This window comes from Eucalyptus grandis, chromosome 11, assembly GCF_016545825.1.
Source record: "Eucalyptus grandis isolate ANBG69807.140 chromosome 11, ASM1654582v1, whole genome shotgun sequence".
In the NCBI taxonomy this organism is placed as follows: Eukaryota; Viridiplantae; Streptophyta; class Magnoliopsida; order Myrtales; family Myrtaceae; genus Eucalyptus; species Eucalyptus grandis.
In genome coordinates, this window is record NC_052622.1 from 24,448,045 (window position 1) to 24,464,770 (window position 16,726).

Below are 16,726 nucleotides of genomic sequence, written 5' to 3' on the forward strand. Positions count from 1 at the left end.
TTTTGATATGTTTGGTGGGAAGGGAACCTTGACTAATAGAAGAAAAGCTTGATTGATGAATGTTTTTATTTGTAAAGTTGAATGTCAATGGCAACAATATTTTTGTCAATGTAAACAAATAGTCCAATGTCAAGGAAATGATGTTTTTGTCTATATTTTTATCAGTTCCCATTTTTTTGTCTTGCTTTTGGTTGGTGCTTTATATGGTTGTTGTGTTGTATAAATTTCGTTTGATATATTCTTATGTTGTTTCTAAAAGTGATAGCTTGATGTTCTATGACTAGCGCTAGTTTGTTGTGGTCTTTTGCTATTAGTGCAAGCTTTCCTTGTCTCGTGTTGCTAATGCAAGCAGCTTGTTCTTGTGCTGCTGGTATAAAGACTGCACTAGTGCTCCTAGTCTAAGAACTAGCAATGTTCATTTACACAACATTACACCAATACTTATTTTTGCTAGTTTGAGCTTGCACAAGCATGCGTTTGGGCTATAGTGCAAGCATAAGATTGCTAGTATATGTTTGGCACTGAAATGATTATTTTTTTGTTGAGATTGACATTGAAATGATCACTTTTTAACAACAACTAGCACTAAAGTAATTATTTTTTAATAACTAATAATGAAATGATTACTTTTAACAATTACTAGCACTCAAATGATCCTCATACAATTTTTTGCACTTAATAATCATTGGTCAACTAGACTTGCCATTATAGCAAACCAAACCAATAGTTCCTACAAAAATTACAGCAAACCATTACAGAACTTAGAATATACAACTAAAACAAAAAACTTGTTATCATCACATTCCACCAAAGATTGGAAATTGTAGTGATAAAGCTCATGAGATCACACAGTAAATATGTCTATCCTTAACTAAACATATAGGTTTCCAACAAGCCAACATTTCCACCAAAATTTGTAGCAAACCAGCAATACAACTAGACATACAAACTACCCAAATACAATTACATATTCTACTTATCTTCAATTATGGTAGACTAAGAAACTCCTTCCTATCATTTTCTTTACATTTAAGCATAAAATAGATCAAACAAGACAACAAAAACACAATCCACACTTGGTAACACTTTCTTTTACTTTTCATCCTTGAAACTTCCTCTTCAAATAGTTGGCTAGAGATACTAAAAACTTCATTTTTGCTTGCATAGAGTTGACCCTGTTTAACTTGTCTGATAGTGTAGGTGGAAGTTGATGTTGTTCTTCAAGTAGTTCCACGATCACTTTTGTCACTCAACATGAAAATTTTGCATTGACATTGGAAACATTTGCACTTTGAGCCTTCTCTATATTTGCAACATCCATGAAATCTTTTTCTGGGATTCAGTCGAGTTCAAGATTTTTTTCTTAGATTCAATAGCCCACAATAACGATATTGTTTAGCTTCTTCTTCACCTCATTGGAATGAATTTGAGCCACTCGTGAAGCTTTTGTTGTCCATTTGCATGATATAGCTGCTAATTTTGAGAGCAACTCAAATAGGGTTTTGATTCTCAATAGAATGGTGATTAGGGTTTCAATTTGAGAATTTTCCCAAATTTCGCAATTTAAGGTTCTTTTTAGGGCATACCTTCTAGATGACGTTGTTTTAGGGGTTATATACTACCTAGGCCACCAACAAGCCACATAGGACTAAGAAACCAATAAAATATGGCCATATCGAATTTTTGATGGCTCAAATTGGAGTTGGCACTTAAACGACCACTATTTTTTAAAAAGTGGTACTTAAGTGATTCAAAAAAAAAACTTTTGGCATTGAAGTTAGCAACGTACATAACTTTTTACACTTCTAGTGCCTTCCCTCCCTCACCCCCCCAGGTGATATTGTCATGCAAAATGTCCATTATACAAACTAATCGAAATTATTGTTGTTATGAGCAACTCAAGTGTAACAGGTTGAGGAGGCGCAACAAATCATTTGCATAAAAATCCAGATTTTGCTAACCTTAAGAATGTAAAGGACACCAAAGGTAATTTTTGGTGCCGTTGGATTCATACTAATTTCTTAAAGAAGGCTAATTTTTGGATCTCCTCCCATACGGCCGTGTGCTCTTGGGCGTGGAAGAAAATCCTTCAACTTAAGAAATACTTCAGATTGTCCTTCTTCTGGAAGACAAGTAATGGCTTTGATGTATCTTTATGGCATGACAATTGGCTATCTTGTGGTCCCCTGGACTTTTTTATTCCGGCTTCTCTACTATGGAGTTTCAACCTTCCGAGTTATGCAATAGTGGCTGATCTCTTCTCCCCCACGGGTCGCTCGCTCAAATTGCTTCTTGACAGTTTGAGTATTTCTATACGGGTTTCTTCCTTAACTCGAGATCGCTTCTCCTAGCGGTATGATCCTTCTAGTTCTTTTTCTGTTGCTTCTGCTTGGTATACCTTTAGAACTAAAAAGGACCATGTGACTTGAGCTTCTTTTGTTTGGGATAATGCAATTGCCCCTCGGTTTCAATTTAACTTGTGGTTGATCACCAAAAATCGGCTTGCTACTCAGATGCTCCTACTCTCCCATGGAAGGATTGACTACTCTATTTGTGCTTTCTGCAATACCGTTCGGATTCTATTGACCATTTATTTTTTGATTGTGAAACCCCGGCGATGCTTGCCTTCTTCTGGGCGTCCAAGTGCAACCTTCCTTGGAGGAATAGATCTTGGATGGACAATCTCTCATGGGCGTTGAAGTTCTTAATGGGTGAGGATTTCTTCCATAATATTGTGCGGTTCTCATTTGGCGCCATGTGCCATCTCATTTGGAAGAAGAGGAATAGCATCATATTTCATGGTGAAACCTTGGTGGTCTCGACCTTGAAGAACCACCTCATCAAGGTTGTCAAAGACAAAGCTATCACTTTCAAGAATGTCCCGAGTAATCCTAGAAACAAGAGACTTCAAAGGAACTGGGTTTTGACCCTATGGTCTTTCAGCATCCATCCTTTCCTCCTTAGGCGTTGTGTGTCTTTTGTATCCTCCTACTTTTGCCTGTCACTACTTACACTCTCCGTTCTTCGTCTTTCTTATTGCTAGTCAAGGTTTGTTGAGTTATTTGTAGTGTTGCTTGTTCGCCGGCCTTGGGCTATGCTGCTGTGTTTGTTGTTTCCTTTGGCTTTTACTTCGGCTCCCTTACACTCTTCCTATTGTTGCAGCTAGAGTGTAAGTTTTTGGTGCTGATTTTTTGTATAATTGTCCAAAGTTCAATATATTCTTACCTTTTACCCAAAAAAAAAGGACACCAAAAGTGTTTACATTAATTGTGTTGATGCGTTTAATTTGAGGATAGTGTCTACGAGTTTGGTATGTCAGTTCTGCAAACTTTTGATAGAGCTGAATGCCTTATAAGAGGAACTGAGAGACCAAATAGCAAAAGATTAGCACTGAGAAGAGATAGTGACTTTTATCTTCTTAAATCACATATATAAGTACAAAATTCTTAGCAATTCGTGCCTTTTCTTTCTAACATTTTTGTTAAATCGTTGTCCTATTGGATACTTTGGTCAAACAAAGTCAACTCAATATGAATCCCTAGGTAAAGAAAGGAAAGTAAAAAGAGATGTCATGCTATATCGATTCCCTTTTGAAACTTTAGGCACCTATTTGTAAACGCGAGCTTTTCTAGATTATTCTCTTCCTATACTTGTTATGTAATAGAGGTGCCTATCAACTATACCATTAAGAGAATTTGGCCCATTACTATAAATAGTTCTAATATGAGTATGTAGGCTTTGTCTCAACTTAAGCATTTTGATCAAATCATATATTAAGTCACATGCATGGTATGGGTTAAGAAAGTACAAATACTTGACACCTTGCATGTAACAATGAGCCCATTCCCTTTGAAAAGCCCAAAGCTTAGCCCTTCTTTCATTTTTTTTTCTTTCTCTAGATTAGTACCGTTGAAGCATAAAGCAACTAAACGAATAATAACAAAGAGAAAAAAAGAAGCTCATGGGAGAGAGAAAACTGAGGAAAAAGCAAAAGTTCTCACAAATAATCAATCCGGACATACCAACAAGTTTATTCAACTGCGAATTGCAATGCTAGGTAAGTATTCAAGCCCATTTCATTAAATTAGAGTAATTTCGAAGTTGGGTCTTAAATTTGGAGCTATGTCGATTTTGAACTACAACATTTGATTAAGGAGTTTTTGAGCTGTGATTTATTTATATAAGAATGGTAAAGAAGGCATTGTGGAGCTATGAAGTTTGGTGAAACTCGAGTCTGAAGTGCGGTTTGATCATAACGAAATTTGAAAGTCTCAAATATGTGTAACAAAGAAAAATGAAAGTCCGTTATAAATTAGTTTCTTTATTAGCATTAGGAGTTGATCTATTGACGATTAAGTCATTCATTTGAGTAATGTTTTACTCAGATTTTGTGACATCCCAAATTTTCAGTCATGTTTTCTACTGAATAAATCGGGCATTTCATTGACACGTCTATAGGGCTGTTCTCAGAGCTTATCACTCTTGAGATAACTAGACTATCTGGGGAAATCATTAAGAATTTTAAGACAAATAGACTTGAGAATTCGACCAAGAATCAACTTCTCAACCGTGCTCATCTTTAGAGGTCATTACGGGGTATAAAATCGATTTGAGAAGAATTTTAAGGCAAATAGACTGGGTGACAATTCAACCAAGAATCGGATTCTCAACCGGTTTTGCGGTTCATCTTTAGTTCCCGGTTCTAATCTTGGAACCGACGGCCGGTTGGTCCGGTTCCCAATTCCAAGATGGGAACCGGACCGATCGGACCGGACCAAATTTTTTTATATATAATTTATATTCATATAATATATAAACACATATAATATATTAATATTATATATGAAACTTATTACAATCAGAATTGCAATTTATGTAACAACCTCTTATGTGGCCAAGAGACCACCAAAACTCTTGTTGTTACTCTTTATTTATAGAAAAAACTCTCCTCATGCTCCTCTCACTTGCAAACGACAAGGCACTTCAAGCCTTAAGAAGTCTCATATCGACTGAACATTCAAAGTATAAAAGAGAGATTGTCTATAAAACCTAAGCCAAGCACAACCTTTAATCACGTTGTTAATGGGTTTTATGCTTAAAATTAAGCATGAAACACATAAACTATGATTGATATTCACACAAGTGAAGTTTAAATATTTTGCACGTGGAAACATGTGTGAGTAGTTTTATTAGATTGCTGAAACCGAATTTGATTGATTGGTCCGAGCATGAATATTCTTTAGTGAATGGTCATTCTTTAGTGAAAAAATAAAGTGCCAATTCTTTTGGACCGGACCGGACCCGACCGGAACCGATGGTCCGGTCCGGTTCTAGGTCCTACGACCAACGGTCCAGTCCACGGTTCCCAAAATTGGGAACTGATTCTCCCAGTCCGGTTCCCGATTCCACCTTGGAACCGGACCGAACCGGCTAATCTTAGGTGACACCACTAAATTGGAAAATTCTCGTCGATCGGCACTAGACTAATTTTCTTATTGTTTTGGTACCCTGTGTCCGTATTTGAATCATAAAGATTTCCATGACAATTGAGAGTCGCCAATGGGTCGAGTGGGTTCATTGTGGCTTGAAGAAAATCGATCATGAGTCATTTGCACTAAAAAGTTTTGAAAGTTACCCAATAGTCTAGGTTACGCTAAAAACACGTCGAATGGAAATTAACCGCCAATTCAAGTCCAATTTTAGAAATTAAAGTTTCTGTCATGTCACAATAAATTCTAGGACCCACGACTCAGTCTCAGAAGATTTTTTTTGACACTCGACACTTTCTGGGAAAAAGTCGTCGCCGGGTTGTTTTGTGCATAAAAAGCGGCGGGTTGTTTTTGATGGAAAAATTTGAAAGCATGATGGATATGTGGGTGAGGAAAATGCCGAGGTAATCGATGGATGAACAATTGAAATTATAGAAGCCAAATGAGGATGATTTGAGATTATTCAAATGTCCAATTGAGAGGAGATAATGCCAATTTCGTAACCCCCCTCATGCCTAGCCAAAATGCACCATTTAAGGGGTTGTGAGAAGTGTTGGTGTGGCTCAATGGAGGCCAAGGGATTATACATGGCCAAGACAAAGTCTTGGAGATATTTTGTGGAAAAATTAAGCCCAAGAGGCCCTCCATCCCTCCTCATCTGTATCTCTTCTCTCCCCCACCTTCACTCCACCGTCCACCTCCATCCTCCATTCCACTTCTGTTTTGATCTTCGAAGAAACCCAGCGACCGCCCCTGCTCCTTCCACCGAGGCCATCGTCCACGACATCTCCTGTCGCCGCTCCATTAATCCCTGCGCCCCCACCAGCGTGTGTTTTCTCTACAGCAAACCGATAAACAAAACCATTCCAAGCCCACTCACAAGCGCCCTCCGCTAGCTCGCGTCTTCAGCGTCTCCACCGAAGCTGATTTCAGTTTGCTGACCCCTCCACTAACTCTTGTCACCAACACACTCCACCGAATCCCAATTCACCGAAGCTTCAGTCAATCTTGCATCTTCTCAGGTGGTTTGTCGACCCAACAAACCCACCAAGCAAAGCTCCTCCATGCACATGTATTTAACCGAGCAAAGCCTAAAGCAACTCCATTCTTCACCCGCGTCTTCTTCAACTCGTACCTCCCGCGCGTGACACCAACGAAGCCAACCATGGATTGAGCCCAACAATTTCAGCCCAGAGGCCAGCGTCCATTTCTTTTGCTTGTGGACCAACCACGGCGAGCCCATTTCGATTTTCAGCGGCCCAACTTCAGCTCATTGGAAGCCCGTGAGCAAGCAGCTCGCAAGCCCAGTTCAATTCAGCTGCAGCCCAGTCTAGTTCACGTAAGTTAATTGGCCCAAGCTCAATCATGCAATTTGAAGCCCAAGCTTAGGCCAGCCCATCTCGAGCCCAAGAAGCCAGCCCGTCTTCAGCAGGCCCAATCCAACTTGGGTCCAGCCCAAAATCAAGAACAAATCTCAGTTGGGCTGAGATTTGTTGGGCCAAGTTTAAGGCCTAGTCCAAGCCCGCCGGTAACGTCGAAAGCCCGATTTCGACCATCATCGCGGTGTCCCGGTCCCCGCTTTTAATCAAGTGAGTAATCTCACTAATCATTTCTTAGTAGACTAATGATATTTAAGGTTGATTAGATTTAATTAAGTGCAATTAGGTGGTTAGATTAGCATGGATTAGTGATTATTAGCTAATTGCATTGCATATTAGTTAAGTGGTTAGTGTACTTAGCTAGAGAATTGCCTATACTATTTATTGAATGCATCTCGGAATTTTTCCCGACCCTTATTGGGCTTCAATTAGGCATTACGGGCCTAAATTAGATTTTTAGTATTTATTTATTAATTTTCAAATTTAATTATTTAATTATTTATTTTTCGGAAATTAGGCAAGGATAGCCAACGACCGAAATTTCGTGATGATTGTCGTGGCGCAATTCATTTATTTATTTGAGCTCTACGTTGTGATGAATCGAATTAATTGTACAATTTGAGGAATTGTTCCTTAATTGATTTAAATTGAGTGGAATTGAATGATTGATTGGTAGATGGCTGAGTTTGGTTATTTAACCTTTATAATGCTTTGATGAGTTGTAAAGCGGAAAGAATCGTAAAAGTGAACTGAGAATTCTATTGGCTGAGACCAATTAGGTACGAAGTATAGACAGGCGTGGTTCGGTGATTAAGGATATCATTGTGCGAAAACGGCGCCTTAAAGAACGCATGTAGACTGTCTGTGATTTGTGACAGGCATGGTTCGGTGATGAAGGACATCACTGTGCGAAAACAGCGCCTTAAAGAACGCATGTAGACCATCTGTTACTTATGTCACCTTGGCGAAATCGACGCCCAAGAGTATTAATAGAGCTCTGTGACTAAGTGTACTATTGGAGGTTATGTGGGATGGAGTGAATGACCTAGAAATGGTCCGATTGACATGTAATCGACTAGATCGGTTGATCATTGCCTTGAATTGATGTTGTAAATTGGTTGGAATAATGGAAATGACCGTGAGTGGTCTTGTTGCCGTGTAATCGACTAGGTCGATTTGATCGATGCTTCGATCAATGATGTGATTGCTATAGTGCCTATTGAATTGTGCTAATATGCAGGTGGAATATGAGGTCAAGGTAAGTCTTCTAACCCGTGCGTGTATAGGCAGCCCGGTTAGCGTATTGGTTTCCTAATCGAGTCTTAGTGGGGTAGAAATTGCTGAGACATAGTCTCATCCCGATTGTGGGACAACATTTCAGGCCCATAGATGAGCCTGTGGAGGAGGAACCAGAAGAGGATTAAGATGATCCTGAGTACGACTCAAATGAGGACTGAGATCCCATCCTCTTTTGTGAATCTTGTTTAAATGTGAATAGTGTGGAACTAGAATGTTATGAATAATCTTGTGAATAGATTTTGAGTTATGCCATGTATAAAGGTTTGGTTGTGGATTTCAATATGAAAAATATGGTCTTGCTTTTCTATCCCATTGTGTTATTGTCTAGAGATTTATAACTACTTCCGCATGTGCTTAATAAACGAAAAGGTGGGCGATACTTAGTCCTGGGATATCGCTTTTAAAATCGACCAAATGTAAGTGATGTGTGTGTACCTGAGAATCGGGGCGTGACAAATTTTGATATCATGTTTTGAATACTTGTTAGGAATTCAAGTAATTGGCTCAAGTAACTATCATAAGTTGGTTTTCGCCTTTCCCAAGTGAGTAGTGCTATCTTTTCAATGAATTTGTAACTCATGACTTGAAAATGACAAAGATTAATATATAATGAGTTATAAATAAGCATGTTTGTTGCATAAGATCTAGACCATACGTTTACTACGATTTGATATTTGTGAACTGTTTAATAGTTCTTTTAAAATGTGTCGCAAAATGTTGTATACCGATTTATGAACTTAGTTTACGAAATAGATTCTGAAATGGTTTGAAAAATGTATTATGGTTGACAAATGGAGATGAGAAAAATCATGCATTTTGTTTTATGAAATCAATTTTTGATATAGATTATGGATTTAATCCTTGGTATTGGAGGATGTGAGTTTGGCACTTAATATCACTATGAACCCTATTGAGGGTTTATGGGTATGCACATACTAGTTTTGGATATTCTTTGATCTGAGCCTCCAACAATATAAGTAGAAACCCTACCAATGGGGAAATCTTAGTTGCCTTATCACGAGGCATTATGTATAATCATGGTTAGATATTTGAGCACGAGTTTAGTCAATAGAGTGAGCCATTGACATGTGATTTGAGATTCGTCGATGGAATGGACCAATGATGGTTGATTTGTAATTGTGAACTAATATTGTTATTTATCTTATATGTCAAAAGGTTTATTGGAAAGATATTATCTACTTTTGATATATTACATATACAGTATTCTAGCTTAGGGATTGATGAATGATGATATCGTGTTTTGTAAATGTTCATAGTGATTTTTCGATTTTCCTAGAAAAGATACATTACTCATTAATGTATAGTTACTCGCCCTATTCCTTTCAACCTTTTTCAAGTTCTTTAATTAGCAATGAATAGTGCGAAAACGATATCGACAAAGGGACTTTTGAGAGTTGAATCTTGATGAATTGAGGCTATGTCCTTCTAGTGGAAGGATAGCAGTGCCATAACCATTCTTGATAATTTTGGGCAATGACATTTCATAGATCCATGAAGAAAAGACATTACTAACAATACTCTGTGAATGCCAATAGAGCAGGCCTTTTTCAATGTATCAAGTTTTCTTAACCCCACCCCCACCCCTCCCAATGATCCTCCCATAGCTTATTTCATCCCCTTTTACAAAGTTACTCATGCATCTTGTGTTGATCACACTTTTTCTCATCAAGTATATTTTCGTGGGCATTATGAGTCAGTAGATTATTGGAGGCAGCTTAAAATTCACGCATTTGAAGTCCCATGAGCACCATCTATGCTACGAATAAGACATGGTATGTTTTCAGCACACAGAAACACACCGACTTGTATTTTAGTTGGGCCTATGGTTCTTCCTTTTGTCCTTTTAGCTTGCATATTGTTGGAAAAATATGGTTTTGAATCAATAAAGCAATCAAGTTAGACTCGAGATGCGATATCACTTTTTTGAAGGATTTATTTGTCCCACAATATTGCTAATGGTTACTGGCAAATATTTTTCATGATATAACAAAGTCTCAAATGAGAATACTAGATAACAATTATAATATTTCTCCGAAGTCTCTCTAGAAAACAATTAAAAAAATGGCTGTAGTTTTCGAAAGAAAACTCAAAAATGATTTCATACTCATTCATAAAAAAACTAACATATATATATAATCAATCTTAAAGAACATAGACAACTCTTCCCGAAGGATTACAAAGTGAACAAAGGTATGCCTTCGGAAGAAGTTGCAAAATGAACAAATACATCCCTTCAAAAGAAGTTGCAAAATGAACAAATGCAACCCTTCAAAAAAGGTTGCAAACTCAACAAGTATAATTTCCAAAGGTTGTCTTAAAAAAACACACATAAAAATTTGGAATAATAAAAATGATAAAAAATAATTTTTTAATAAATAAAATTCCGAATTTTCATAATTTCCAAAAATACTTAATAAACAAAAACAACATATGAACTAATAAAGGTTAATAAAATAAATGTACAAAATAAAATAAAAATATGCCTAATAATCGCACATCCACACGCAGGTATTGTGGAGTCTAGCCCACACCCAACCTTTTCTAAATACATTAGAAAAGGCTTATATTTATAAATTAGTCCATCTCCTTCTAAGTGGGACAAGGAAAAATATATTTTGTCTATTTTACAAACAAACATCCAACACATATTACCAAACTCTGGAATTTATTCAAGTGCTAGAGAATCCCAACAATGAAAGACCAGTTCATTGTATGAGTTGTCAATGCTGGTCACTTGGGAGCCTTCGGAGCACAGAATGCTCTGGCTTGTGGTCGCACTCGAAATCTAGATGAACGAAGGCTCTTTCCACTTCAGGTAGCTCTTCGATCTTTATTTGCAACGACTCTCCAATTGCGTGCGCTTCTTTCAGCGGTGAATCTTCGGGCAACTCAACATCTACCTGATATTGTAATGTAGAATGTGCATAGTTGAAATCATTTTATGGAATTAGCAACTTGAGCATAACAGGTTGAAGAGGTGCAACAAATCATTAGCATAAAAACCCAAATTTTACTAACCTCTACAAAGTAAAGGACACCAAAGGTGTATGCACGAACTGTGTCGACACGTTTAATTTGAGGATGATGTCTAAGGGCTAGGTATGTCAGTTTCTGCAAGACTTCTGGTGGAGCTGATTGCCCAACAAGAGACACTAAGAGACCAAACAGCAAAAGATTAGCACTGAGAGGAGACAGGAATTTTTATCTTCCAAGATCACATCTATCAGTACAAAATTTTTAGTGAAGAATTGATGAAATCGTGCTTTTTCTCTGTAAATATGTTAGTTGACTTGTTTTCATATAGCATACTTTGGTCGAACAAGATGGATTGAATATAAATCCTCAGAAAAAGAAAGATAAGTAGAGAGAGAGAGAGAGAGAGGAGCCACCGGCATTTTCCAAAACTGTGCCAGACCAATTCGAAATTGTATAAACAGCCAGGGCTACGGCACCAACTGGGTCGATCCACCAATAAAACTTATCTCCAAGAACAGCAGCAACTAAACCCACCACATTTGTCACCACATCAAAGTAATGATCCTGGTGGAATTAAGATCTTGTTAAAACAACTGAACCGTTAAAGCACTAGCGCAAATGGAATTTTGTTGGCTCAACAATCCTTGTCAATTTGGTCCGCCATCTTACCTTTGCATACGCGCGAACTATCTTGTTCCCCGAGCTTCTGCAGTAGATCCAAAGGATGAGTTTCACTCCAGTTGCCGTCAGCATAATGGTATATAACCACACTAACTGATCTGATGTCATCCTTTCCGAAGGTTGGTTTCTGATAAGTTGCTCAACAGCTTGGACAAGCACCTGAAACCCTGTATCTTACAGAAAAATAGATTGCTTATGTTGTAAAGTGTAGTTCTCCTAGTGTTTCCAGCAGGATTTTTAACAAATGTTTAGTGAAAGCTTCAAGACTGAATTCTATCAATGTTTTTGCCAATGGCTTACAGTTACATAATCAGATGTATACCACAGCAAGTGGAAATGTCCTAAAGCTTTTTTGCCTACTGTATAAGTAGTAATAATGCGAAAGATGTCATCAAATTCTTACACCTGCAACCAAATATATCCTATTCAATGAATCTAAACAATGTCAGGACAGAGTAGCAAAGCTGAGAATTGGAGAAACAACTCACCCAGAGTGGCCATGATAGCAGCGAAGATGATAATGCCTACTGGCTGTACCCGAAGTTTCCCAATAGGATACTTGTATATGTTTATTGTCTTCATCGACAAGTGCGTAAACCAAAGGATACCACCAGCCATTAAATCAAGCAAGGAATCTAAGGTTGATGCTGCGATGGCTATGGACCCACTCTTCACAGTTGCATATATCTGGTAAAGGGAAACAATAAATATCAGGTCATCTAAATCATTTTTGGTGCAAAAATGCTATAAGAAGATTTAAATTATGCAGTAAGTTGGACAGCATTTGGCAAGTTGAGCTAATTCTGACGTAAACCATTTCCAAATCTATTTGTTATGATAGTGCTAATTACATTTTAGAATAGAGGTTAGCGAAACTCAGCTATATTATATCTAAATTCACAATGTAGCAAGGTTAGTCCTTGAAGTTCAATAGTACTTGAAGAGATTGCTGAAGTCGTAACTACTGGATTTGTTAGTACTTTCAAAATATTGCCCTCCTCACATTTTCAACATTTCCTGTTTCATGCACAGAATGCGTAAGTGGGAGAGATTCCGTGTAATGCATACACCATGAAGACTTTTTCTATGACCATGTGGCAGCTCAAGAAGCCATAGAAATCCATGAATGATGCATTTAAATCACAAGGACCGTAGAATTAACAGTTCTATGCGTACCTTGAATACGAGCAGTAACACATTGGCCCAATTTGATATTTTCATAGCTCTTTCGTGTCGGGCTTGCAATTTGCTGCTCTGATCTTCATCGATGACATGAGGTGATTCGAGGGACTCAACCTCTTCGAATGACTTCAAGGTGGCAAACTGTCTCTCATAGTATTCCTTCTCCCCTGACCAACGAGGAAATGAATATACTCATTTTGATTATAGTTCATTTTCTCTAAGACAATTCTTTTTATTGATAACATATGAATTGCTGGTTTTGGTTATTTGATGTTTACATAGGTCGAAAATTTTTATTTATCAGTTCTGTTGGAAGAACGCTTTTGTAGTTTGGAAACAACCTCAAATATCTAGTCTGAAAATTTACCAAATCTGACATATTCATATTCAAAATTATAAAGATGACTTAAACGACATACACCCTTCAATTGTAAGCATAATTTATGAAGCGCTCATATGTGCGTTATGCGTCAGTCTGCACCTTTGGATTTGGGATAGTTCCATTGTACTCCAAACCAAAAGCAAATCAGAAATATGAATCTTCATTTGCCGTTTAAGTTTGGAAACCAGTAAAATAGAGTTTACAGGGAAGAAACCAGCTTTATCTTGATATTCAGAAGAGAACATATCTATACATAACAAATTGTGCTTAATCTGTGTGAACCATGGCTTATGAACAGAGTCTAGAAACTGAACGGTTACCTTCAACCAACCCAGTGGTCTTGGAAAGGTCGATATGAAAGGGGGACTCAGGGTCAAGCCCAGACCGGACCTTCTCCGGCAATCTCAAGAAGAACTCATGCCACAGAACCGAAACAGAGTTGCCAGCGTCGGCGTTGTTCACTTGTCCACAAGCGTCATTCCCATTGTCCTGACCAGTTTCGCTGCCATTTCTTGGCGACAAAAGTGGCGTTTTTGCGTCATGATCGGCGCCATCACCCCTACTCTCCATGGACTTTGTAGCACAAACCCAACAGTTCAAGAACCTCTCTTTGTGTAATCAAAGAGCTCAAGCAAGATAAATGAAAACAGACCCACTTGGAGTAGGCAGCTAGTAGGCAGCTATGACAGTCAAAAAAGAAAAAGAGGGACACCCAAAAGAAAGAAAGAGACCTCTTGTCTAACTTCTTTACTCATTCATTTGCGGAGAGACATCATCATGCTTCATCATTTGTTTAATGAATGGCCAGAGAGTAGACAACCCAGATGAATTGGAAAGTCGAAATCAATTTACCTCTGTCAGCTTTTCCTCAACAGAAGGAGAAGCACCTTTCTCGGTGCAATTCTTTTTTAGAGATCCATAAACAAGGAGTACCCAGCCACAAACTTGATGGAAAAGTTAGGAGAAAAGTGGCTTGATGCTGGCTCGTTACTTTTGTTCAGTAGAACTGAGGCTGGCCTTGTAGTTGAACCTGCTTCTTGAATGCATGAAACCGTATTCCTTCAGGCACAAAGATGCCCCACAGTATTTTTAAATTTTTATTTGATTAATTCAATAATTAATAGGGCATTTTTTTGTTGATATTAATTTATTTATTTTTCATTTAGTCGCTTAGCAAGTTTCTCAGTCCAATATTCGATAACCAAAATAATCAACAAAAAGACAAAAGGAAAACACATTTATCGTGCTTTGGTGGTTTGGAAGGTTGCTCATTAAGTGACATGTAGTTTCTTTTTTTGGACAAGTCTAGGGAAGTTTGAACACCTGTAAATCCAATCTTTTCTAAGTCGCTCATGCATTGGCTTGGGTTCGGCTCGGCTCCTCTAGACCCCTGACGCCTCGCCATGATTTATCGGGCCCGGTCAGTCTCTCTGCCAGAACTATGTTGGGTTCCTCACGTTTTTCACCCGCAGGCTCACGAGAGGAAATTGTAATTTTTTGTTTTTTTTTTCCTTTCTTTATATTCTTGGAATTTCATTGAGTCACATGGTTGAAAACATGGACAAGAGGGTAGAAGAAAAAAAAAGAAAAAAAGAAAAGTTCATGAAGGAGCACTCAATAGGGTTTTTCAGGCATAGCATGTGATCAATTTGAAATTAGGTTCACGCTAAAATAAGTGGATATCTCGTTAGGACCTTGAAGAATGAAATAAAAATGAAGTTATATCGTTCGAACTCATATAACTAGCGTGCACATAGATATGAGGTGGATCAAATTACATTTTACCTCTACTAATGTTGGGATTATCTGAGTCAATCCCTATTATTAACCTTGTCTTGATGGACCACTTCTAATTTCATTGCTTGTGTCAATTTGGCCCAAACCCTTAATTTAAATGACTGTTGTGACGAAATTCGGGACATGTGGCATCACATGCCTAAGCTTTGACCTTCAATATTGGTAAAATATTTGTGACACGTCTTTTTTCTTATTGATGACATTCAAAAATCACATATTCATTTCTCAATCTTTCTCATTTATGAAATAAAGGAAGTTTAGACTTATGTTGGAATTTTTATTGAGCAGAAAAAGGGCAAACACTGCAAGAACTAGGCCCTCTTTCCTTAAATCAATTACTAAGATATGAATTTGAGCACATCGACTAGGAATGCTAACTGTTGCATAATTTTCAATTTACTAACTAGTTTCGTGATATACAGAACAATGATCCTCTAACTAAACATGTCCAACAAGAACACCCTCAGCCAGTACTCCGAAGGCAGACACTCGTTCACAAGAACCTTACATAATTTACGAAGGCAAGAAGCTACTCGCTTGAGAATCTGTGTTGGGGCCAAAGCCAAAATTGTGATTTTAGGTCAATTTAAGACATAAATAAGATTGTAAATGGCTGGCCAAATAGATTAATCTATACAAGTTAATTTGACTTAGATAAATAAGTAAAAAATTTCGACATTTTAATGAGACTGTCGGTAGGCATTGAAAAACACGCTGATGATAATGGAATTGAATGGTTGCAATTGGGATTGTATCTTTAATGATCTGATCATAATCGTCCTGTGCAACTATTTTGGAAATTCCGGGAACTACCTTGCTCATTGCAGTTGGCATCTTGAAGCTCTCAAATGAACTGAGAGAAATAAATGGGCAGTGGATAATGCATCAGCATGCATTCTTTATCTTGCTTAACATGCCAAGGACATTAATTGACAATTCCTAATGCAGGAACCAGACAAAAAAAGTTTTGAGTGCCCTTAGGAATTCTCTTAAATAGAGTTGACCTTATTCAAGGTTGGCTGTGAGGATGTTTTGCATCACCTCCTTGCAACAAGCTTATAACTTTAGCCAAACTGCTATCTCGGGTTCAGTCAGGGCTCTACCAGTCATTTGTTTCTTGCTCCAACTACATCTACAATACCCAATCCCGCTCTCATGACCAAGACATCCAACCCAACCAAATACAAAAATGGCTCCTTTAAGACTACATGCCATACGGCAAAGCCAAGGAAATTTTTCGTTCTTTAGTGCAAAACGGAGAAAGTGTTGGGGAGGACTAGGCATAATGATTAACCACATGCCAAATATAATCCACAATCAATTTCTCTCCTAAAACTAAATTAACCAAAAGTCTCTTAACCACCAGTAACAACCAACAATATATAACCTCACAATGTACAAATATAATATCAAAATGATAAGTAGACAAAGTAAATAAGGACACTAAGAATTTAATGTGGGAAACCCAATGCGGGAAAAATCGTAGACCGTCCAAAAACATCCACTAATCACCAAGAATA

The 16,726-nt window shown here is 37.7% G+C and overlaps 1 protein-coding gene across 1 annotated transcript; it reads right to left on the reverse strand.

Annotated features, from left to right (window-relative positions):
- Positions 1 to 10,697: 10,697 nt before the first annotated feature.
- LOC104425505 (metal tolerance protein 4) lies at positions 10,698 to 14,114 on the reverse strand. Its single transcript, XM_018864630.2, has 7 exons — positions 13,730 to 14,114; positions 13,022 to 13,194; positions 12,334 to 12,532; positions 11,834 to 12,012; positions 11,578 to 11,728; positions 11,207 to 11,340; positions 10,698 to 11,088 (listed from the first exon to the last, which is right to left on the reverse strand). The coding sequence occupies exons 1-7, from the start codon at positions 13,977 to 13,979 to the stop codon at positions 10,909 to 10,911; spliced, it is 1,266 nt and encodes a 421-aa protein (XP_018720175.2). The 5' UTR covers positions 13,980 to 14,114; the 3' UTR covers positions 10,698 to 10,908.
- Between the last annotated feature and the right edge of the window lie 2,612 nt (positions 14,115 to 16,726).